Here is a 25,619-nt window from a genome sequence, read left to right as displayed (position 1 = left end):
CCCAAAAAAATAAATTCAGAAAGGGATTATATATCGGCAGAAATCATTGAAGAAAATATCACCTATTTGAATGAACCTCTTGTTTCATTAAAGGATGGCATATTAGTGGTGGAAAGCCAATAGTGAAAGGTCTTTTATATTTTTTAAATAGTCAATATAGTTTATTATATAGATTTCCAGTCCTCTCATTAGCAGCTAGAAATTTTTTAGCAATTCAAGCAACATCTGTCCCCTGTGAACAAATATTTTCGAAAGCAGGAGATCTTGTCAGGCTTTCAAACAAAACAATACAAGCTTTGATGTGTATGGGCTCTTGGTTAAAGAATGGAATAGATCTACCGCCTCCATTAAGTCCCTCTTCTAATTCCTTCCAAGGAAGGTCTACAAACAAAGACATTAGCATTTATTTAAATTAAATATTTGTATTAATTATTATATTATTCATAATTAATTTTATATTGTTTATATAATACTCTTATATTTAATAAAATGATAAAACAAATTAAATTAGGTTAAAAAAAATATGTTTTTTAAACAAATATGGATCGATCTTTTTTTAAGGACCGTGGTCCGGTCCGATGGTATCGGTCCAGTCCGGACCAAAGACCGGACCGTGACCTTCACTAACATAGATTACAGGGTTGCGGGTGTTTTATTTGGTGAAAAATTTTGAAAATATAGTGGTTATTTTAAAAGTTATTAAATAATTTTTCTTTAAAATTCATCTTTGTATGATATATTGCAGAGACCTGCAGGCTCAGCCCGGGCATACGAATTGATAATAAGGGTTACAATTTTCAAGGTTCTGCACAGGCATAAAGGCAATATCCTTCCATTTCTTTGAGTCAGATGAAAATTTTTTAGAAGTTTACTTTAAACACCTCTATCTTTCTTAAAATATAACATTATTGGGAATGTTTTAGTATTTCTATTATGATGCAAGTTAATAGAGAAAATGGATGATTCTCCTTAAAAGCTTCTAAGATATGTTTCTGAGTTTCAGAATCTAGGATATTGTAATGTATTAAAATAAATTGATTTTTTAAGCTACAATTTATTATAAAAGATATAAATAGAAAAACATATATATATTTTATTATATGAAATAAATCACTTTATATTATTATTCTGAATTTTCATTTGGCGACGATTTATTTTCAAGTCATTTTTGACGACGATGAATTATTATAAAAATAAAAAGATTAAAATTATACCATGACTCTGAAGAAAATTGAAGAACCTACTCAATTTCATATTCCTGAATTCATAAAAGAAAAAGTTAATATTCTGGATTACCTATATAATATTGAACTCATTTTCAAAGTAAAAAATATTGTTGATCAAAATAAAAAAAAGATTTATTATTAGCCTATATAGGCACTGATAATTAAAATTTTTTACTTTCCTAATAACTTAGATAACATAAATTATCCAATTTTCCTTGAGAATTTAGAAAAAATATTTAAGAGATTTCGAGTATTTTTCTATATAGCAATAACTTTTATACTTTAAAAAGATCGATTTTTCAATCAAATTAAAAAGCATTTGCTCTTTATGTAATTTTAAATCGACGGTTGATGAACTCTTAAGAGATATTTTCATCTTAGGAGTAGGGTTACCTGAGCTAGACAAAGAACTTCGGTCAAAATATGCCGAAGGAAATATTACTTTTGAAGATACTGTGCGTCTAGCTATCGCGCTCTCTTCATTGGAGAAAGAAACCCTGACAGAAGTTAATAAAATAATTAAACATAAGCCTATGCAAGGTTCCAAAAATACTTATTTTAGGAATAATTATAATAACGTAAACAAATTCAATAATAATAATTATAATGCTAAGAAATTCAACCATAATTTTTATAAACCAAGTTTAAAACCTAATTTCAGTCAAAAAAAGTAATATGCAAACCACATAGGGAAAGAGTGTAGAACGCATGCTAACAAATGATTATACCGCGGACACCTCGCCTGTCTTTTGCTAATAAAGATGCGAAGATAAATTGGCTGCAGCTTACTATGGAATTTGATACTGGCGCGGAGTTTAGTGATAGATGAGGTTACCTGGAGTCGCATAGGCAAACCACCATTATCACCTGCTTATAAACTAGTAGGATATAACCATATCAAAATCGAAGTATTGGGTAAATGTTTAGTGGAAGTAAAAAATAATTCAAAATTCCCATTTGGGTAGTTAAGGGTGAGAATTCTCTTATTTTTGGAATGCCCTTTCTTAAAAAATTTGATATAAAACTTCCTGAAGAAGTTCGAATTAATAATATAAATATGAAAGATTTCAGTTTAAATACTATTGTTTCAAAATTTCCAAAAGTTTAAAAAAAAAATTAGGGCAAATAAAATTACATGAAGCCGTTATCAAGATACAACCAAATACGGTGCCAATTGCGCTGCCATCTAGAAGAATTCCCCGTTGCGTCGAACCGTTGAAGCTGAGTTGGACAGACTTTTAGATGAAGGCGTTATCGAGAAGGTGGATCCAACAAAGACTCCAATTACTTGGGCTACGCCAACGGTTAATATTTTAAAGAAATCCGGTGCTGCGGATATGCGGAGATTTTCGTTTAACAATCAACAAATATTTAGCGATAGATAACGATTTACTACCAACTTTTGTCGACCTGACAAATAGGATCGCGGGTGGTAAAATATTTTCAACGATAAATTTAAGAGGTGCATTTTTACAATTCGGAGTTAGTCCAGTAGTAGAGACCTATTAGTAATTTCGACTCATGTCGGTTATTACCGATACCAAAGAATTACTTTTGGGTTGACTAGCGCTCCGATAATATTTCAACGCTTTATGCAAAACCTATTAAAGGGAATTTCTATGTTTAGTGTTTTTAGACAATGTAATTATTGTAGGCGAAAATAATTTTGATCATATAGTTAATCTAGAAGAAGTATTAATAAGATTTTAAGGCAAAATTAAAATTGGAGAAAAGTCAGTTACTTATTTAGGTCATGTTATTGAACCGAAGATAAGATTAATTCTATAAAAAATTGTAAAACACCGTCTAATGTTAAAGAATTACGTTCGTTTTTGGGAATGGTAAATTATCATGAATCGTTTATAAAAAATTTACATTCTATTTGTGCGCCTTTACACCAACTAAAGAGTAAAAATGTGAGGATTTTGGTCAGCTAAAGAAGATGAAATATTTAATAAAGTAAAAAAATATTATCAAAAGAAAATACAATAATTTCTTATTCAGCCGATATTCCTGTCGTGATTTCTTGTGACGCTTCCGAAGATGGTTTAGAAGCTGTTATTGCACACCGATTTCTTACTAGCCAGGAAAAATCGATTGCATACGCATCGAGGACACTTTCGGCGGCTGAAAAGAATTACGACACCATTTATAGGGAAGCTTCGGCGATCATGTTCGCTGTCGAGAAGTTTCATCAATATATTTATGGAAGACATTTTATTTTGGTTACAGATCATAAACCTTTAAAATATATCTTAGGTGATAAAAGAAACCTAAATAAAATAACAAATAACCGTTTAATACAGTGGGCGACGAAGCTTTTAAATTAAGACTATGAGATAATTCATAGGCCGGGTAATCAAAACAGATGCGCCGACGCTCTATCCCATTTGAGGGTAGAGAGAGAAAAAATTAATGAAGTTAAAAAAAAATTTGAAGATGAAATTAGAGAAGTAAAAATCAATTTAATAGAAGATTTATCGTTCTCGAAGTAAAGTTATAAGTGAAACGATTAATGATATAAATCTCAAAGAGATCATTAAGTTAATAAAAAATCATTGGCATATTAATAATATGAAAAATTATTCGGAGAGTTTAAAAAAAATCATCTTAATTTATTTCTTTCGAAGAAGGGTTATTATTTTATAATGATTCCTAATAATCTAAAAAAAAGAGGTTTGGAATGTTATCCATCAAGGACATCTTGGGATAGTGAGGATGAAATCTTTATTCAGATACTATGTCTTTTGGACGAATCTTGATCGTGATGTTGAAGAGTTCGTCAAAAGCTGCAAGAGTTGTCAGGAAGGAAGACTGGGAGCCAGAGAAGGGCCGTTATACAATTGGAACATTCCTACCTGACCTTGGGAACGAATACACATTGATTTGACAGGCCCCGTATCTGGAAAGTATTGATTAATTTGCGTAGACGCTTTTACCAAATGGGTTGAAGTTGCAATTTTAACACATATTAATTCGACGAGTATAATAAATAATCTGCGTAATTATTTCGCTAGATTTGGTTTACCTCGTTACATTGTTTCAGATAACGGTACTCAGTTTACTGGATCTAAATTCAAAACGTTTCTTTTTAAAAATAATATAAAACATTTTAGATCGGCCCCTTATAGCCCCAAATCGAATGGTTTGGCTGAGCGTTACATACATACGATAAAGACGCGTTTCTACGCTGGAAGGAGAAGTGGGACTCCGGACCGGTTAAATTTTGAGAATGTTTTAATTACACACAGATAGGAACGTTGAGCCCCGTGAATTTGAAGAGAAGCAAAAGGTTTGGGTAAAAAAACGAAAGGACTGCGGGATGGCATGAAGGGACATTGGTTCAACGGAAAAGTGCGATATTGTATGGGTATTGTAAAAAAAACAAGCATGCCGACCAACTGAGGGATGCTTATGTATAAGCCAAGGAAATATCCACAACAATGACTGAAGATTTGGAAGATGCAAAACAAAATGAAAATACAACTCTTAAAAAAAGAGTTTCGAAACCCCCATTACGTTATTATGATGAATTCAATTTATAGTGTGGAGAACTGTAATATATTTAAATAAATTGATTTTTATATTTGCTTTAAGCTACAATTTATTATAATAGATAAAAATAGAAAAACATATATATATATTTTATTATATGAAATAAATCACTTTATATTATTATTTTGAATACATTTCAGATATTTAACACTACTTTTGAGGCTTTTGTTCTTCTACATTATGCTTTTGGCTATTTTAGAATCAGGAAAGAGTATAGGCAATAAGTTTGTAGCAGAATCTGTAGATATATAACTAAGCGAATGTTTTATCGTGTGATAGATGAATATCGTTTCGGCTATTGCAGTATTATCATCGCATAATATACTGTTTTTGAAGTAAGATTGGATATTATTTGATGATTCCTTATTTTTTTAAATTGGAAATATTTTTGCCTTGTTCAATATTTTTTAACTCACGGACTCCTCCGTGATTGCTATTAAATTTGCATTGCATATCATATAAATTGTATTTAGACTACATTCTTTATCTTCTTTGACCCATGAATAAATGATATTTCAGTTAATTTTGATATTGTGACCTAAAATATTTTGGATGTTAAACTTGTTTTTAAAATGTAATTTATATTTGTTTTTTCCTTTCGAAAAAAAATAAACAAAAACAAGATGACTTTTTAAATATATGATTAAATTAAAATAAAAAATGATGGCGCAAGTTTTTGGTTAAGCTATTTTTAATGTTAAAAAAATAGATAGAAAGAGAATCAGTAGAAGGCGTGTTTTGGCATAAACTAAGTAAAAAATCAAGAAATAACTGGTTTTACTAGCATGATGATAATTGTTACAATTTTTTATTTTTCAATAATCTTTTCCTCTTTAACCCTCTATTGCGCGGCACATCAATAAATGATATAATTTAAAAAAAAATTATTAATAATATATTTACTCATTACTTATTACAAAATAAAGACATAAAATTTTATTATTTGATAAATAATATAATAAAATAAATTTATAAATTTTGAAATGATTTAAAACAATCGTTTTTAGAAATAAAACATAATGAAACACAACATTTGGTACAAATCACTTTAGCAAACAATTTATATCCAAGGTTCTTGAACCGCGTCTTTGAAATATATTAAATGAGCTATTATATCATATCTTAATACTTTCTGCGGAATAAGACTTGCCTCTCCCTTATGACATTTTTCTCTATTGGCTTCAATCGATACTCGTTTTGTAGGGTAAAGTTCATATTTTTTTTACACTTACAGAGTATCTTTGCTATTGAACTTTTAAAAGTTAATAACGGTATTTGTTCTTTTACTGGTAATTTAAAGCTACAAAATCTCGCCTATACATTAATCAAGAATTTATGAGCATCATATCAAGTGATAGTTTACGTATGTATTGTGTATTCGATATAAATCAATCAAAATCCCCTAAATCTACCCCCCCCCCATATTTTTATTGCAAACTTTTATAGCTGCTGGACACGGAATTAATTTTCCGTCGTTACTTTCTATTAAACCGTTCACAATCTCCAACATGGTAACAACCTGTATACGTACTTAGAATAATTACAAACCTATTATAATTCCATAATTCTACACCATTTATTGTTGCCTTCTTCCCTATAAAAAATCCACGTCCCATCTTTTTGAATTTTGTTTTGTTGGAATCTGGAAATTATAAATTCTATTAGCTTTCTCTGCAATAATACTATAAATTTTCTTTTGGGCGATAACTTGTTCTATACCACAGAACCAATTAATAAAACACAATCTAAAATATGAACGTAGTGGTACATTTACAATAGTTGAAATACCGCATTGCCCCAATATTTGGATATATCCATTTACTTGTTAAATTTTTCTCGTATATATTTTGAAATTGTAAACCAGCCCTTCCTTTATGACCTCATAATAGAAATGCTTCGAAGATTGTAAATTACGTATTTTAAAATTTTTGTATTGATAGCTCTCTTTCATTTTTGACAAAATTTGGTATGTGAATTGATGTGGGCAATAGAGGGTTAACCTATCTACCAAACAAAATAGAGCAATAAAATGGACTAATAGGTTTGGAAGTTTCAAAATTAGTGCAAAAAGCTTGGCTTACTTCACGCTCAAAGCGTAATGAGATAGTTTTCATTTTTTTTAATAACACTATTTTTTTTGTGGTTCTCTGAGGAATTGAAAGCACTAGTCGGGTACAAAATATTAACTTATAGTTTTTATAATTTCCATTTTAGCAATTTTCTTAATTCTTTATATTGTCTTTAATAAATATACAATTAGTACTAAACATTGATAAAATTTGGAGAATAAATGTTTTCAGTCGTTCCTTAATCTTAAGGTTGGTTAAAATTTTGTTACTACTAATTTTTTCTTTATAATGGCTACTATACTGGTTAAAGTTAGACACTAATAGAGCATAAAACATTGCCATTATTTTAGAAATAGTGCTTTAAATTGTTCAGCCAACTCAACAGATATAATAAATATAACCACAAAAAAATCAATAATATATAATAACTTTCTATAAGATTTTAACTCCCCCTCCCCCATTCACGCTTAAGTCATTGAAAATGAATTATAAAAAAATATTATTAATTGAAAAAAAATAATTATTTAAAATATAAATAAAATTGATTTAAATTGTGATTTTTGTTCAATAAAAATCATAAATTTAATCATGCCAATACTTGAATTTAATCATTATTTTGATATATGTATAAAAATTATGCTGAAATAAAGTTAGAACATTTCTATTGAAATTCATATTTTTTAATTCACATAAAAATTTTTTGTTAAATTTATGTTATTATTATTAATATAATATTATTGTACAAAAATTTAGTTTAGTATAAAAAAAGAGTTGAAATCAGAGGTATAACGAAAAAATAACCCCCCCCCCCCAAAAAAAAAAATCCTCTTGATATCTATAACCAGTATACCTATAAAAATTTGGCTTGTGCCTTCAAGATTGATGGGAAATCAGAATTTTATATTTCAAGGCTGCATAAATCTGTTTATGAAATCAAATTTAATTTTATCTTTATAAGAATTAATTTTAATAAAAATTAATTGACCTCATAAACAGATTTTAAAAATCGATCTGATGTGCCGGATAGGATCCCACTTGCATTTGTAATTTAAAACCTAAAAAAAAATGTAAACTTGCTAGATGAGGCACTTAAAGTGATATTTACTATTATAGTCAAAAGATCTTTTAATTATCTGTTATTTGATGCCCATATCAAATTTTTATCCCCCCATCCTCAGATCAAGTCTAACCCATTAAGACAAAGAGTGAATACTTTTATTGAATTAAAAAATATTTTAATTAGCCTTTATTTGATACCCATATCAAATTTTATTTTTACCCCCCCCCCCCCTAGATCAAGTTCAATCCTTTAAAACCAAAAGTGAATACTTCCAGTGAATATATATAACCACCGATATTTTGTATTGATTAAAATGTTACTAACTCTCTTTTTTTAGGCTAGCCCGGATTTCTTTTAAAAAAACTTTTGGCCCGGCCCGGCTCGGATTTTTTTTGAAAAATATTTTTCGACCCGGTCCGGGTTTTATATTTTCAAGCTTATAGTCCGCCCGGATTTTTTTTTAAAAAAAATTTATGGTTCGACACGGATTTTTTAAAAATAGATTTTATTTATCTATTTTTATAGCGAATAATGACGATTTAAAATAGGTTTGATATACAGCTCATCCCGGGTATTTTTTTAAAAAAATGTTTTTTTGGCCGGCCGTTGAAAAATTAAAATACGGTTGGGCTAGTGTACCCGGACCGGGCTTAGGGTTGGGCCCGCAGGTCTCTGATTTATATATAGATATTATTGTACCAAATTTAAACTTAGTAAAGAATAAAAAAGGGTAGAAATCAGAGGTATAAAGAAAAGATATACCCCCCCCCCCCTACAAAATTCCTCTTGGCCCCTTACCTATAAAAATTTGACTTGGACCTCCCTGTGCTTTGCAAGTCTGTTAGTCTCTGGTAGAAATGAAATATATAAATAATATTCATTTCCGTTCCCTTTCTTTAATTTTTTCCTCGTTTGTTGATCATGCTTAAATAAAAATAAGTTACACTTATTAAAAGAAACACCAAGCTCTAATACAAATTATTTTGCCAAATCAATAGGCATAACTTTTTTTCAGCCAATTAGATAATTTGGATTCAGATATTTATAAAATAATCGTTAAAAATATAAAATTTGACATTTAAACTTTTTATCCAGGAGCTCTGGATAGGTTTTGTTAGCATGCAGCTCTTGGCTAACCTGACAAGATTGACTGGCGTGAATTATTGGCCTGGTGATATGAGGTTCTTGAATTTGATTATTATTTTCGGCGTCGGAATGACGCTTGGAGTGTTTCTTGTTGAATTTCAAGCCCTTAAAAGCGTGCAAGGCAGGTTGATAAGGCAATTGGGATTGTTCAAGGGAAGATGGTTCGTTGCAGGGATAAAATGGTTTGATTGATTGTTTGTCTATAGATAATTATGAGGTAATATAATATTTATTGCGTATTTCGTTGAAATATACAATGTTCATTAAATCATATTTTTAAAGGTGCTTTATAATGAAAAGAATGACGCCGGACCAAATCAATTATTAAAAAATCGGGGAAGTGGCGTGGATTTTAGAAAAATGGTAATTAATTGCATTTTATATATTTATTATAAAAATTTTACAATCTTTTTGCAATATTCATTAGAATACTAAATTATGGGAACCTATTCCTTTAACAGAACATACGAATTTTAAATTTAACTATTGTTCCTTTTATTAAATATTTTTTTATAAAGTTTATATAATTATTTTTTAACATTTTTATAGATATTATATATAATAGTTTTAATAAATAAATCACAACGTTAATAATATTATTTTCAAGCGTGTACGCCGTGGTAGGGGGCAGAGGCACAAATCCCCTCTATTTAAATGCCGCTAAAATATTTTTTAAAAATTTTATTGATTCCTACATCTTATCGCATTCACGGATGAAATAAATACGTTACTAATTTATTCTATATATTAATTTCCTGCCAAATCATTTGAAACTTTTTCACTGCAAAATTAAATAAAAATATTTCAAAAAAATGTCATCGATTTGATTGAAACTATGAGAATAGCGGAAATCATATTGGAACTTAAGGAAATCGGAGCATATGCAGATGACGAATTTCGTAAATTATGTCAATGTTGAATCAAAAAGAGCTCCATGAATTTAATATTTATCTACGTCGACTTGCAGTAAGGAAAGCCCATCATTTCAATATTAATATAGGGTCACTAGAAGATATATAAAATCTCCTTACCCCTATTGGCAGAATTGTTAAAGTAGCGAGCTACTAGTATATAGACCTAACTGTTGGTACACGCATTCCACTAGATGTTGTAACAAGATGGAGAGTTTTTAAAATCTTTTTACAAAATTACCTTAGAAGTATAATCAGCTGCCAATTAAACTATTGGTTCTGCGGTATTATTCATAAATTGCATTGAAAATATCTTAAATCAATATATTACTGAAGATACTGTATTGAAAAATAAGGCGGAGGTGATGTTAAAAAAAATATGTAAAATATATTAAACATATAACATCAGTATCTAATTTTATATGAAGTATATTGGATCCTAAAACGAAGCAAATATTTTTACATAAATTCATAAATAAATCCGACGTTTTAATCAATTTAAAACTTTATATATGAAATATAACATCTCATTATCAAGTCGTCAGCCTCTGAAAGTGATATATTGGATATCGAGGCATTACCATATTCTGTAAGCATACATAATAGACTAAGAAAGTAATATGAATACATACATATATATATGTTTAATATATTTATTATTTAGGGCTGCGTTATAATTAAAGGATTCATTGATAGATGAAATATCGCTATTTTTAAAAAATGCAGCATCCATCAACAAATGTATTAGATTGATGGTTGAATAATAACAATATATATCCACATTTATCGTTAATGGCCAAAGATTTCTTAGCGCAACAAACTATGAGTGTTGCTAGCGAAAGGATTTTTAGCAAGGCAGTGGAATGATAACAAAAAAGAGAAGTAAAATGTCACCCACAACTCTAAAACATTGCGCATCCCTAAATTATTGGGAAGTTGATCTTGAATAAAACATATTTATTTTTTAAATAATGTATATCACGGTATTATTATAATGTAGCTTATTAATAAAGATTATGGAATTTAATATATTACAAAGGTATGTATTAAATATATCATAAAATATTATATTTAAATATTAGTAAATCACAATTATATAAAGTCATTAATTTTGCTGAATTTATTGATTGAGATCCAAGTTCCCTTTTCGCGTCAACGTTATGGTTGGGAGCAAAATGGCCTAAGTCTATTTTATGCATAGGATGTTCAATTACGGGGTTTCGATCATTAAGAGTATAAAGCTGAAATAGTTGCATTTTATTATGTTTATGGCTAACCTTTGACGTAGGTAGAATCCTTTGTTGGGATCCTTGGATCTAACAGAGATCCGTTTTCCCAGCTCTTTAAAGAAGGGCAGGGCATGAGAGCCGAACGATGTTAGAGTCGTGGCGATAAGTGGTAGGAATGATAGTAGTGATCTGCATCGGGCCTAATTTTTCAAGCCCGGCCCGAAATTTTTTTAAAAAAGTTTTGCCGGCCCGGCCCGAACCCGAAATTTTTTTTAAAAAATTACCGACTCGACCCGGCCCGAATTTATTTAAATATAGAAATTAATTTTTATAATTACTCAAAATAAAAGACATATATGTTATATGTAGTTTAGTTTCAATAAATAAAATCAAATATTTTTATTTTACATAAAAAATTCAATATAAAATTGATAAATTTCGATATATTTAAAAAAAATTTCCAAGGTCCGACCCGACTCGGCCAGAATTTTTTTAAAAATATTAGGCCCGGCCCGAACACGATTATTTAAAAAAATTAGGCCCGGGGCTGGACTTGGGCCGGGCCTAACTTTGCAGATCTCCAATGTATAGTTAGCAAGAAGCGATGGCAAATATTTAACGAGTTTATTCGTCTCAGCGTTTAGTATAGAATCTCTATTTATATTGGAAGGGGTAAGAGGATCGATGCATGAGAAATCTCAGGTTAGGAATTCCCCCCTTTTCCAAGGGATCATGGTAAAACCATCAGGCCGCTTACCATCGGAAATGTAAAGGCTAGTAGGTTTAAGAGTTGATGGGATGCCGGCAGATTTCGAGGCTCTGGCAAAAGTATCATTGCATTTTGAATGTCTAATAAATCTGCCTCTACAGCGCTTGCAGTGAAAAGAGTGCAGGCCTTTGGAGTTGACCGACGTTTAACAGAGGATACATTGATAGGGTATTACCATATCTCAATTAAGTCTAAGACCGATGGCGTGACTTAGCTCATCATTGCTTAGGAGCTGAGGTTTCAAGATGGGAAAGTCTCGAGAAATTTGTAACCGCTGTCTGCGGAAACGGAGAAGAGTAGAGAATGGTCCTCGGGTTGGCTCCTCGATTTAAGGTATACAACGGAGTTGCCAACTAGAGGCTTATCCCAGTCCTTCTGTAGTGCAGATATGGGAGGATCGACTAATGAGAGATTCCAAAGTACAATTGCCTGCAGGAGCAAGGGGCTAGAATGTTTTGTGAGTGTGTGTATGACTCAGGCGAGATGATATGAACGCACTAACAGAAAGTAGAGAAGGTGACCTTAGGCCAATACCACCGGATTTGGTTGGTAAGGTAGCCTGTAACCAAGATAGTCTCTAAATTTAAGATTGAGTATATCTTCTGTGACGCATTTAATCTCGAGTTCATGATGCAGCGAGGTTGACATCGTATTGAAAGATTCGTGACGATAGTGTATATAAAATTCTTGGGATTAGAAGGTAGTTCTTCAATAGGAAGAAAGCTTGGTGGGCTGGGAAGCGGGATAGTGTATCATGCATGAGGGATATCTCTCGTAAAATATCGGCGATGAACCTGATAAAGGACTCGTCTTTACCTACTGGAGATCCGAAATGTGTTAAAGCGTTCAATGGTGTATGATTGAACGTAGGATCGTGTTAAGGTCGATGATCCCAAGAGGACAATATTCTCTTTTGTCTTGATTAATTCGCAGTCCCAAACTACTCTCGCTGGATTTTATTATATGGATTGCCTTCATATCTTCAGTCGGTGGGCTGCCTAGTATAACATCGTCGATATACCAGTTATGAAGATTTAGCTTGCATTAGTTATTAATATCTCGTATTAGGCTATTAATGCACAGACAAAATAAAAATACACCTAGAGGGTCACCTTGTTGTATCCCATCGCAAGAAGGAATCAATTTATGTCCAAATTGAAGATGCGAGGGACTAGCATAACAATCGAAGATAAATTGTGAGTATTCTGGGTAGAGTTTGAGGATAGGATTTAGAAACGCTCTACGTCTTAGAGAGTTAAAGGCGTTCGAGAAGTCTATTTTTACTAGGATATCTTCGCTGGGGACCGTTTGTAAATATATCCGGTTCATGTGAAGGGATACCTCACATCCACCTTTTACGATGACCCCTAATTGATTCGGGCACAGGTGATTTAATATTGTATGCAATATTCTGCGCACTACAAGCTTGGCAGTTAATCGGCGCCAAGTAGTTCCAATAGCGATAGGGCGAATATCTTTATTAGGTTTATGGAAAGCGATGAGTTTAGCTCCGTGTAGGAGTGGAATAATGGCGGGTGGTATGTCTCCAGTAAGCATATGATTGATGAGTTGGGTATTTTCCAAAACATCACATTGTTGTGTGATAAGGTGCGGTTAGATCTTGTAGGAATATTGGGCGAAACCCATCAAACCCAGGTGAGGAATCGCGTTTGAAGGAGAGAATAGCCTTTCTAAAGTCGCTTATGGTATAGGTGGCCGCAATTAGAGGAGCTTCAAGGTAAGGTGATATTTTGTGCTTAAAATCTTGTGAGTGGTATTTTATGAGAGCCTGATAAGTTGCTTGATCGTAGGGAGCCAGCTTATTGTCAGGATGCCAGACGTATGGCGGATTTAACATTCAGATTATCTAGTTTTTTAGATATTAGCCTGGCCTTGGTGATCAGGTCATTTTTGTAATTTTTATCTGTGTCATCACGCTTAAAACATGTAGATATGTGATTGATAGGTAAGGGGTAGATAGTTGCATCCTTAATTTGCTGGGTCAGAGATTTATTGCTGGCAGAATCAGGAACTTGTAATGTAGTAAAGGCAAATGACAGGGTGTCTAGCCAGTGTTTTACAGAAGAAAAATTATTTAACAAGGAAACCAAGTTTTTCGACAGGTGTCTCGCAACTTGAAGCCTTGCTCCCTTAGGTATTCGTGAAATTATCAATGGTTTTGTTGTCGTTAGAAATATTTCTACATTTGTGGAGTAGACTGGATCAAACGTCGAAGCATTTGTGACAGTGGAGGTAGGGATTATTGGGCTAGTTAGCACATAAGCCAATGATGTGGAAATGGTGACTATGAGTTGTTTAGTTGTGAGGGCAAGGGCAAAGGAGGCATTAAGGGTTCGAGGAATAGCTGGTGATAAGATGGGTAGCCCAGATTGAGGACACTTTATTTTATGCTTATGATGAGATGGCAATAGCCCCATTTGATTACTTTAATAAGTTTATTACATAATGGACAATTATATTTGGTAGGAGCTGTGCTGAGGTCTGGTAGGTTGAATTGGAAATATTTACCAGATTGAAGGTGAATATCATTATTGTTAAAATTCACAATTGTGTTTATGGCTAAATGTATATATTGTTCTGTTAAAATTCATATAAGTAGAATGTGATGAAATTTATGTTGACAGTTACCATCAATTATGGTAAGCGGAAAATAATTCCTCGGAAAAAAATCCCCTGGAAAATAATTCCCCAGAAAAAAAATCCCAGGAAAAAATATCCTGTGGAAGATAATTCACCGGAAAAAAATCCTTGGAAAATAAATACCCAGAAAAATATTCCCCTGGAAAAAAATTCTCATAGAAAATACTTTCCCAGAAATAAATTCCCCATTTTTTAGATTTTAAATTAAATATGGGGGAAAATTAATCCCCGAAGAAAAGACCGGAAAAAATTCCCCGAATAATTTTTTTTAAATTATCAAAAAATAATCCTGCCGCTAAAATAACGAAAATATTTATAAAAAGTTATATTAGTATTTTCTGAACGTTGATAATTCCAAAAGGGCAATCTTTAAATGAGAATTGATAAATCGGTTGGTAGCTTTTATATTTTATAATTTAGTAGATAGCATAAAAAGTATAGATTTGTGACAATAGATTTTAGAGAAATATATGAAAATTATGAAAGAGGTTTTACAATTTAAAATTGAAAAGAAAATTGTGAAAGCAAATTTTTCCCTAGAAAGAGAAAGGTCTTGAATAGATATTATGAAAACAGGTAATTAAACCACATTATATTTACCATGAAGGGGGGGGGGGTTATTTCTAACACGCCACTAAGGTTAAAATATATATAACATTAAAATGAATATTATGACACTATTCTGTTCCGTTCGTTTATATCAGTTTGGATCCCGGACAAAAATAACATAATGGAAATTTTTTATGTTTAATACTATTGATTTTAAAAATTGTATTTGATTATAAATTTTCAAAAAAAGTATTGATCCTAATCACTGATTACAAAAGCTTATTTAATTCAAAGACATTTCAAGTAATTGAATCTACCAAAAAATATACTATTTATTCTATATAATATTTGTTTATTTTTATAAATATTATAATTTTTAATATATTTAGTTCATCAAAGAAAACACAGGAGGGACTATAATCTTAAAATAGAAACTTTATTTATTTGAAAGTTTCGAACTCTCAAAACCTTAAAAAACAGAACAAGATTTCTTTTAAAGAAAGATTTATTATCCAGCCATTACACTAACTGGGATTATGTAATAACATTTCCGGAGTTGGAAACTTTCAAATAAAAAAAGTTTCTATTTTAATATTATTATTTATAACGTTGAAAGGAAAGTTATGCTCAAGAATAAATAAATTTATATATTTGGGTGGTATATTCTTTGTAATTTTGAAACAAACGATTTTAATTTAGTTTTTTTATTACTTTTAATAAAATTTTATTTAACTTTAAACATTTTTGATAATTTTTTTGTTTATTCTTCCGTTAAATAAGCATGCTAAAATTTTTCATGAGGGCTATTCCTACATTTATCATAAAACTACGAAAATTTTTAAAAGATACAAATGTACATTAATTTTTTTTAATTCTATTTTCCTTTTCTGTTGTTTTTAGGAATATTTTAAACGGATTTTTTATGAGTGCCTCTAGTAATTAATGAAAATTGATAAAGACATAAATATTAAATAAAACCTATACAATAATTTTAATCTATAATTTTTCAAATTTTAGGTAGAGATATCATCATCCAAGGATGTTTTTATCATCTAACTCAATCCACTCATAGGAAGATTCAAGAATTGGGGTTAGAATTATCATATCGGAATGATCCAACGTTATGTTTATTTGCAGCTATGATCGATGGATTAGCATTCTTACTTATACACGATGTCAAACGAGGTATGGAGTATTTAAAAACCATTGTATAGAATGAAAACAAAGAATTATTTATTATTTTGATAAAAATTATGTGAATGGAGAATAGACATATGGGAGAAACTCTCAAAGACAAGTAGAGACATTGTTCCCACCTGAAACATGGAATGTGATCAACGTTACGATTGCTGGGGGAAATCGAACAAACAATGTATGTGAAGGATGGAATAATCGATTTCAGAATATTATAGGCCACAAAAAACCTAAGATATGGGAACTAATCGAAAAAATGAGGATGGAAATAGCCGTCGACATGGGTAAAATCGACCAATGCAGTATTGGGACTCCCAAAAAAATCGTCGTTATGCAACGAAACAAAATATTTAAAAAAATTTATGTATTGATTTTTTAGAAGAGAGAAGGGACTTGCCTAATTTTCTCTCTAAATTGGAGAACATATACGTTCTAGAATTGTTTCATTTGAATAATATAATTTATTATTCCATATATCATTTAATAAAATTATAATTATTTCTTTTCTGTAAATTTAAAAAAAATTCATAAGTAAATAATAATTGTTTCGAAAAATATAATACTCACTGTTGATAATCACCTCTAGATGTATTTTGATTAAAATGGTCAGCATTTCTCATTACTTTTGACAGTATTTAATTAAAATTGGCCAGTAAAAAATATAATTTTGCAAGTTTTATATTGATTTTGTATTCAGTCAGTTAAATTCTTAAAGTAGGTAAATACTTCAGTAAAATAATTTTTATCAAATAGAGGGGATCAGATTGAATTGCAAATTTCCTATTTTGCCACAGAATTTATAATTATATTAAGCTATCCTTATAAAAACAAAAAAGGGCGCTATTTAAGAGTTAGTAAATTGTGAAAAGTCTCCCATCTCCAACTGATATTTAAATTTTTAATATATTTCTAAAAAAATGATTAAAATTTGAGTAAAAATAATTTTTTTTTAAAAGTAAAAATTTGATTTTCAATAAATATCTTAAAGTTGATGAAAATGTGTAAAGGTGAACTAGATTTATTTAACTTTTGTTTTATAATTTAAAACCTCAAATCCTCGAAGGAATTTGACTTTAAAAAACACTTCTATTTAATTAAATAGTGCAGAGCAGATCCGGGTCAAAAAATGATATGAATTTATGCCGGGCCAAAATTTTTACGGGTAATTATTTTCCAAAGATTTTTTTTCCGGGGAATTATCTTCCAGGAGATTTTTTTCCGGGGAATTATTTTTAGGGATTTTTTTCCGAGGAATTATTTCCCGCTTACCATATGAGATTATGATATGAAAGAAAGATAGTTTCATAATGGGGTAATTGATCTATATCATTAATAACAGCAATATTGTATTGTGGGATTTGTGATGAAGATGGAGGAATACTATGGTGAGTGGAACCAGAGTGTGTATATTTGAACCTCTATATGCAATAGAGCAGTATAATATGCCTCAAGGAGGGCAAAGGCCTTTATATTTAACATTCGAGTTTGTGATCAATTTTGGGTGATGGTGTGATTTTATATTTCAAATTTATTTGATTGAAAAGATTTTTAAGAATATGATATTGAAATGATTTATAAGAATATGATATTAGATTAGAGTGAATAGAATGTTGTTTTAAGTTGTTTTTAACTGATTAATATATATTTTGAGCTTAATTGCTTAAAAAAATAAACAGCTATAATATTGGATATTTTTACACAAAAAAAGCGCAAATAATCTATATCTTTTTAATAAATAAAATTCAAATAATATTCGTTTATTTATAAAATAGCAATAAATTTATGTGTTGATTTTTTTATTGTCGTTTTAAGTTAGATATTTAACTCGTTATTACCTGATAAGTCTGATTTTAAAAATATTCTTAGATCAAAAATAAATTTTTAAATGAGAATTATCAGTTTTTGAATTTCATTATGAATTAATTTACTAAAATAATTTTAATATCCATTTTCATTAAAAATAAATTTTTTATTTTTACATTATAATTGAGGTTGCCTCGATAGTATTTAAATATTCATTTTTATTAAAAAAACACTGGAAAAGTTTTTAAAGGAGATTTATTAGAATTATATTTCGTTACTTTAGTAAAGGTGATGGACAACCTTGTAGCAATATTTATGCATTGATTGCTGGGAAATCGAACTTTTAAAATTATATTAAGTTAACTTTCTATATTTTTTGTATGAATGCGTATTTTTAATAATAATAAATTTCTATTATATGTGTACGTGTATTATTAACTAATAAATTGAATTAATTTAAATGTGTTTTCCTTTAATTTTTTTGTATATAAGTAAGGCAAAATAATACAAACATTAAGTATATGATTTATAAGAATGTGATAGAAAAGCATGAAGAGCAGGAATCAAAATATGTTTTTAGTAATCAAAATTTATATATATTACATTTTATCTAAAATCGAAGTATATATACATATATAAAGATAATAAAAAAATACAAATTAGAATAAAAAAATATAAATTGTATGAAATATTTGAAATTAAAAATTTCTTTTACAACATTGTCACAACAAAAGTAAAAATAATGATTTTAAAGAGACTACATATAAATTCTAACGACAATTGTGAAACAACAATTACCACTGTTTTGATGTAAATTTTAGCATTTAATAAAATTGAGAGTAGATTGTATAAATGCAACAAATAGCACAGGAAAAAAAATTAAAAAATTTTAAGAAATATTCGAAGATAAACTAGGTAGAATTAATGAAATGAAAATACACTTTAAAGAAGATACACCATCTATATCTATACAATCCAAATGCGTGCCTCTTCATTAAGAAAATTAGTGGATGAAGAAATACATCGGTTATAGAAGGATAAATACTATAAACTGTTGATGGGCAAAACCAACTTTTATAAGAAAGATGCTAGAGTAAGAATTTGTGGAGACTTTCGTTTAACTTTTTGATCAATATTTACTACATACGTGAAGACATTAGAAACAAATTAGCAGGTGGTTTTGCATGTTCACTACAATCCAAATAAGAACTCTAACAAAAGTGAGAATAATTTATATATATTGTTTAAATGTTCAAATTTTTTACAATTTAATTTTGAATACTAGAAGTTTGGAATCGAAACCAAAACCAATTTTTTTAAAAATATTCATATTCGAAACCCTTTTATGTCCAGGTTCCTTCTAGTTTTAAATAAGGACAACGCACAAGACAATCCATTAGTACAATTTTAAAATCTAATAGAAACTTTTGTATTTGATTTTGATGAATATAACAAGAAACATAGACTTGCTGAAAGAATAATTCTCCACATAGAAACCTCATTTTGAATGATTTAATGATAAAATCTGCTGGTATTCAAATGAATTTATAATTGCATTGATTGTAAATATATTTTCTCAGCTTTTTCCTGTCATAACACCACAACCTAATATTTCCTGGAAATTTAACAGATATTTTGGGATAATTTGAATAAGATTTTTTTATTACAAAAAGTGGAGAAAAGGGATGAGAAGGGAAGCTAGTCAACGGAGGCAAACCTGGAAAAGCATCATTAAACGATGATGAAGATATAAACAATACCAAAGATTTGAAGTAGCAAATGACCGTACATATAAAAACAAATTATGAACTTAGAGGGAAAATATTTTGTCAAAATATGACTAAAATCGTGATTATTTGAAAAATAAACAATATAAAATTGAGGAAAATTTCCCGAGTTAAATCCCTACGTTTTCCGTGCAAATTAAATAAAAAATTGATGAAGGGGAAAACGATTTAGCCAAATAATAGCAAAAAAGACGAAAATAAGCTGCGTTGTATAAATTTAAAAATAACTCAAGTTTAAAAATCCAAATTTTTAAAAGGTCTGTGCACAATAACATATTTTTTGCTTATTATGATATCTCATTATTTTGAGCACAATATAATTTATTTTTATAAATATAAGACTATTTACTTTTCATTTTTTGCAACCGATTAAATTTTTCGCTGATAAAACTTTCCTCATCTGCCTCTTGCTGCGAAAATACCCTATGCCCTTCTTCATATTGATTCGAACCGATTCCTAGTCTCTCAGCTATAACCATTCCATTTCCACTTTCCATTTCTCCGTGATCAGCATCAACATTGTCTTTATCCGAACTTGTATCGGATTCTTCCGAGCGGGATGAGACTGGGTCAGATTGATAAGTGTTTTTCATGTTGAGACGCTTGGAGCTGTTGGTGACGGATAAAGCAGGCAAAGGAGCCCGATGATCAAGAAATTGGGTCAAGAGTTTGCGTTTTTTGTCCTTTTTTCTGTGAGCAGTCAGGTCGTCACCTTGCAATCATGAATTATATAGTAGTTCATTAAAACTAATTATGAATAAAATAAGAAATACACGTTAACCAAAATATTTCATTTTTATAAATAAAAAATGATCAATATAAAAATATGAGTTGAGTCTAGCCTAGTTAAAAAAACCTTCAAAGATCCTATCTCTTTTGAAGATCAAAAAATGTTATGATTTTTTGTAAAATAAAATTTTGTACATGCTCAAAGAAGATTTTGAGCAAATTAAAAATATTTTTTGTAAAAAATCTTCTTTGATTTTCTCTTTAATGTTTTTTTAAAAAACAACTGGGAAATTTTATTGTATATTTTTGTAAGAAAAAACTTAGTTTGCTCATAGGAGATTTTTTCACAAAAACATTTTTCATTTTGCACAAAAATCTTCTTTGATCGTGCTCACAATTTTTTTTTACGTAGATCTTCAATTTTTTGATTTGATTCATTTAAGATGGAGTTACGATTTTTAAGGGTGGGGGAGTGGGATTCGCTCTCACCCTTATTTGCCCAGCCACGGTCCCTTTTATGAAAAATTTTAAGCAAGTATTTTTGATTTTTTGTGGAGATTTATATTTTGCTTTTTTAAAATATGTAAAAAAAAATCAACTCCTCATCCTTTCATCAGAGATAAGGGCGCAAAATAAAAATATGCATAATTACAAAAACTTGATATAATTAAGATAGAGCAATAATTAAAAATTCGAATATAGCTTAATAGAATTATAATAAAAATCAGTTTGCTTATTATGAAATGAAAATCCGGAAATGTAGATAGAGAAAAAAGGTATTTATTTTTCAATATATTTTATATTAGACAGTTTCATTATTAAAAATCAGTTTGCTTATTATGAAATGAAAATCCGAAAATGAAGATGGTAGAACATTCATCTAGGAATTAGGATGCTAAAGATTTATCTTGTGGCTAAAATTAAAAAATACATAATATTTAACGCAAAAAAAGACGAATCCTCATGAGTCATAACTTCTAGATCGATGTTCGATCGTCGGCCCATACTTGAATTTTGCACAAATCTAAAGCTGCCCTACCCTACTTTAATAAAATATAAATAAAAAAATCCCATTTTTATCTATTGATTATTTACAGATTTTAATAATAAGCTGATTTACATTTATTATGCATATTAAACTATTAAAGGTTATTTTCATTGATTTGGAATTTAATAAAGTGTCTCTTGTCAATTTTCCATATCTTCAAAAAGTAATTGGAGTTGGGATGTAATTTTCTTTTCTTATTTATACAAAATTTTAAAAAAATCTAAGGGGATCGAGTTACATCTTTGGTAAATTCTAAACTGTAATTTAATATATATTACAGAAACCCACAAGCCGGGCCTGGAGCCCTGCTTGAAAAATGGTAGAATTTAAATAATCTAATTTTTTTAAATATAATAAATAATTAATATTATTTGGCTCAGAATTAAAATAATTTAACGCTAATATATTTTATTAAATTTCATAGAAAATATACTAAATCGTTCAGTAATTTCAATGTTTTATTTATAAGTATATTTAAATTTTTTAATCTACTTTACATTATTTATGATTTTTTGAATGGTACAAAATTAATCAAGGAATGTAACACAGGGTAATTTCACGGGAAACTTTGTAATGAAATAAAAATTAAGTGAAAATGACAAAAAAGAGTGATCAAAAATGAGAAGAAGAAAAAATTAAAAACTTTTTTTCATTTTTTGATTGACATTTTTTCTTTTTTGGAATTTTCCTTTTTTGATTGACACTTTTCCTTTTTTGATTGGACCTTTTCTCTTTTTGTTAGACACTTTTCCTATTTTGACCGGGCCTTTCCCTTTTTTGATAGGACCTTTTCCTTTTATGATAGAACCTTTTCCTTTTATGATTGACATGTTTCCTTTTTTGAATGAGAAACCATGTATATCAAACTTGTTTAAATAATATATTAATACTCTAAAATTGAACAGTAAAACATTTTTCCATTGTTTCTCTATTTTCCCGGAAATAACCCTTACAAAGTTTCCCGGGAAATTTATATCCTTAATCATCACTCTAAGTCCTGTGTCTAGCTCATGGGGGGGGGGGGGGGGGGTAAAATCTTTTTATAAAAATACTCGACAAGGGTATTAAATAAAAGATAATCAAAAATATTTTTTGAATTCTATAAAACTTAACGTTTCTAGGTCATGGAGTGTTAAATAATTTATTAAATATCTCGACAAGAGTATCAAATGAAAGCTATTAAAAAGATTTTTAATTCATCGTTACCAGGGTGAATTGCGTGGAGGGGGAGGGGTATTCAAAAATAATATTGACATTATAGGGGAAATGTGCCATGACTGCCGGTCCAATTTTTTAAGCATGCACTCTTTTCTAGGGTGATTTGTACCCTTTTTAAAAAAAAATTTTTCCCTCAGTTCTTTTATATATATTTTTTTTTAAATTCATTTTTATATATGCTTATTTGTTTTTTAATATATATATATTTTTAATTATAATTTGTAAAAGAATAATTTGTGAAAATTTGTTTTTTAAATAAAGTATTTACCTTAATAAAATAAATGATTGTTTTAATTGTTATTCGCCCTTATGTTTTCAGCATAAGTCTGGGGGAAAGAGGATAAAAATTTTAATATCTAGATATAGTTTAATAAAAAAGTTTTTAGACATTTTTTGCTAATCACCCACAAAGCTATAATAAATCATGTGTGGGTAAAACAGATTTTAAAAAAAAACTATTAATAAATTTTTTTGGCATGGATCTCAACGGAAGGAAGTAAAATAAAAGTTCTTTAATTGCTTTATCGGTCTGGGTACAATATCAGACTTCTACACACCCCTAAGCTTATGCCGATATTAACCCTCAAAAATTTTACTCCTATACCCTCCAAATTTTTATCACCTATCCTCATAAAAATTTACTCAGCCCCACTCCCTGCTACCAAATCAAAAATATTTAAAAAGGAAATCCAAATCAAAACTATTTTCCTACCCTCTTCCAATTTTATTTAATAAAGAGAGCATAATAATAACTACCTACTATCCTCCAATTTCAATAATCTAGCGTCATAACCCCCCCCCCCCCACACACACCATAGAAGTCCCTGAGTGGGGTTATAATACAATATTTTGATATGGGTCTTAAATTAAAACGACCACGAGTTAAAATAAACAAAAATTCTTTTTATCTTTTAATGAATGTATCTAGCAATCATAATAAAATTTGTGAAAAAAGGAAAAATTTCATGGTATATTTAGTATTATTTTAAGAAACAGTTTTATATCTGAGCATTTGTTTATTTGCACACATTCAATATTTTTTATGAGCGTTCTAGGATTTCTTTCTTCTAAATATTCATTCAGTTTAATTCTGAGCGAAAAAATATGAGCATCTTCATTATCACTCGAAAATCATTAAATTTGCTACATTTTCAAATAATTTCTTTTACAGAATACAGCTAATATTATTTAAAATTACGAAATTAGAAAAACTAAAACCTGACCTCTTAAGATATGTTGTATTATATTAATATATATTGTTAATAAACTTTCAATATCCTTTTTAGCGATGTTGTGGGAATCTTCCTTCTTCTCAAATTCTTCTTTTACCTGATAAAAATTTATATTAATATTATAAAAAAAAGTAAAATTGATTTTTCTTAGCTATAATTTTCGAATGTTAATATTTGTATTTTTTTTTAAAAAAAAATAAGTGATTCATGCTGCTCGAATTCCGTGTCCTGGTTACGTCTTATTTTTTTTAAATGATCACATGAATACAGATTTAATTATTATCGACTTCAGGAATTCTTACAATATTCTCCACGGGAAACACCTCCACATAGAGTTCACCAAATATTAACTAAACTGTTACTTAATTAGCTACTACCAAGATCCTTCCCTTCTTCAATTTTGGTACCAAACTACCTCAACTGCTAAAGGCATTCAACTAGGAGACCCTCTAGGTTAATTTTTATTTTGTTAAGGTCTGAATAGTATTATTGAAAAAATTAAAAGCTACTGCAAGCTTGATCTCCATATTTGGTACATCGATGACGGTATAATAAGTTGATTCACATGTGGGGATCGCGAAGGCTTACAGCATAATAAAAAAATGCAGAAGTCTTTATTGGTCTTAGGTTAAACAAAACCTTATTCTGCCCCTTACATTCGAACGTTGAAAATAATTATTAAGAATATCATACAAGATTAAATCTCCCATCTAGGATCTTCTATCTGTAGTGTGGGAGTGATCCAACAATTTTCTAAAACTCAATTATCCTCAAAAACTTGGATGAACTCTATATTCCCTTTCTGCTCACTAGGTGCATTTCCTAATAAAAAAACTTTTTAAACCTTCCCAAAATTCTTTATGTTTTAAAATCTAATATTATATTCAAATTTACCAGATAACTCGAAACTAAGGAGTTAAAAAAGACTTCGTTTTAATGATCATAGCCATTCCATACCTCCAATGGAGGAGTCAAAATTCGGTCTCCAATCGTTATTTCTTTCTAGGCTTGCGAATAATGATATCCTTGCCTCTCATTTTTCAACACTGTTTACTAGAAGAGGCTGTTTCCTTATGGGGCAAAAAAACGTAATCTGACACTCCTCTTCTCAATTTAACCAAGCAGAGATTGTGATACCCTATGATTGCAGATACCGCTGATTATCTTTGCATCAACTTGGAATCTGTCATTCCTCTTTGCTGTCTGAACATAGGTTCAGATGATGAATTTTTGGAGGCAATTCCTTCTAAAAACTTAGGCCTTAATCTCACTAATCAGGAATTCAGTTTTACGCTAGCTATTTATTTCAACGTCTACTCGTCACAAACAGGCGGATTCAGACAGTTAATGCCTTCAATGCAAGAAGTAGCGGGCTAGCTCCCCAGCATACTCTATGCAATTCACTTATCAAGCATGCTTTAAATTCAGCTAGA

The 25,619-nt window shown here is 29.6% G+C and overlaps 1 protein-coding gene and 1 long non-coding RNA gene across 5 annotated transcripts in view; one reads left to right on the top strand and one right to left on the bottom strand.

Moving 5' to 3' along the window:
• The window catches only part of LOC135931483 (uncharacterized), a 187,143-nt gene that overhangs the window by 23,381 nt on the left and 138,143 nt on the right, over positions 1–25,619 (bottom strand). For 3 of the 4 annotated variants that reach the window (XM_065468621.1, XM_065468619.1, XM_065468620.1), the window contains exons 16-19: positions 24,223–24,283; positions 20,589–20,671; positions 20,309–20,507; positions 8,995–9,256 (exon numbers count right to left, since the gene is read on the bottom strand). In XM_065468621.1, coding sequence (XP_065324693.1) covers positions 8,995–9,256; positions 20,309–20,507; positions 20,589–20,671; positions 24,223–24,283 — 605 coding nt within the window. Of the gene's footprint in view, positions 1–3,971; positions 4,129–8,994; positions 9,257–20,308; positions 20,508–20,588; positions 20,672–24,222; positions 24,284–25,619 lie in introns of those variants that run through there. The other variant, XM_065468622.1, reaches the window with a different exon arrangement.
• On the top strand, positions 9,012–16,706 carry LOC135931485 (uncharacterized). The gene is made up of 4 exons (XR_010573048.1): positions 9,012–9,273; positions 9,339–9,419; positions 16,193–16,360; positions 16,446–16,706. It is a non-coding gene; the product is annotated as an uncharacterized LOC135931485 (long non-coding RNA).

Source organism: Gordionus sp. m RMFG-2023, chromosome 1, assembly GCF_954871325.1.
Source record: "Gordionus sp. m RMFG-2023 chromosome 1, tfGorSpeb1-WG-v2, whole genome shotgun sequence".
Taxonomy (NCBI): Eukaryota; Metazoa; Nematomorpha; class Gordioida; order Chordodea; family Parachordodidae; genus Gordionus; species Gordionus sp. m RMFG-2023.
The sequence above is the reverse complement of the archived record's forward strand: the minus strand, read 5'-3'. Positions and strand labels throughout refer to the sequence as shown.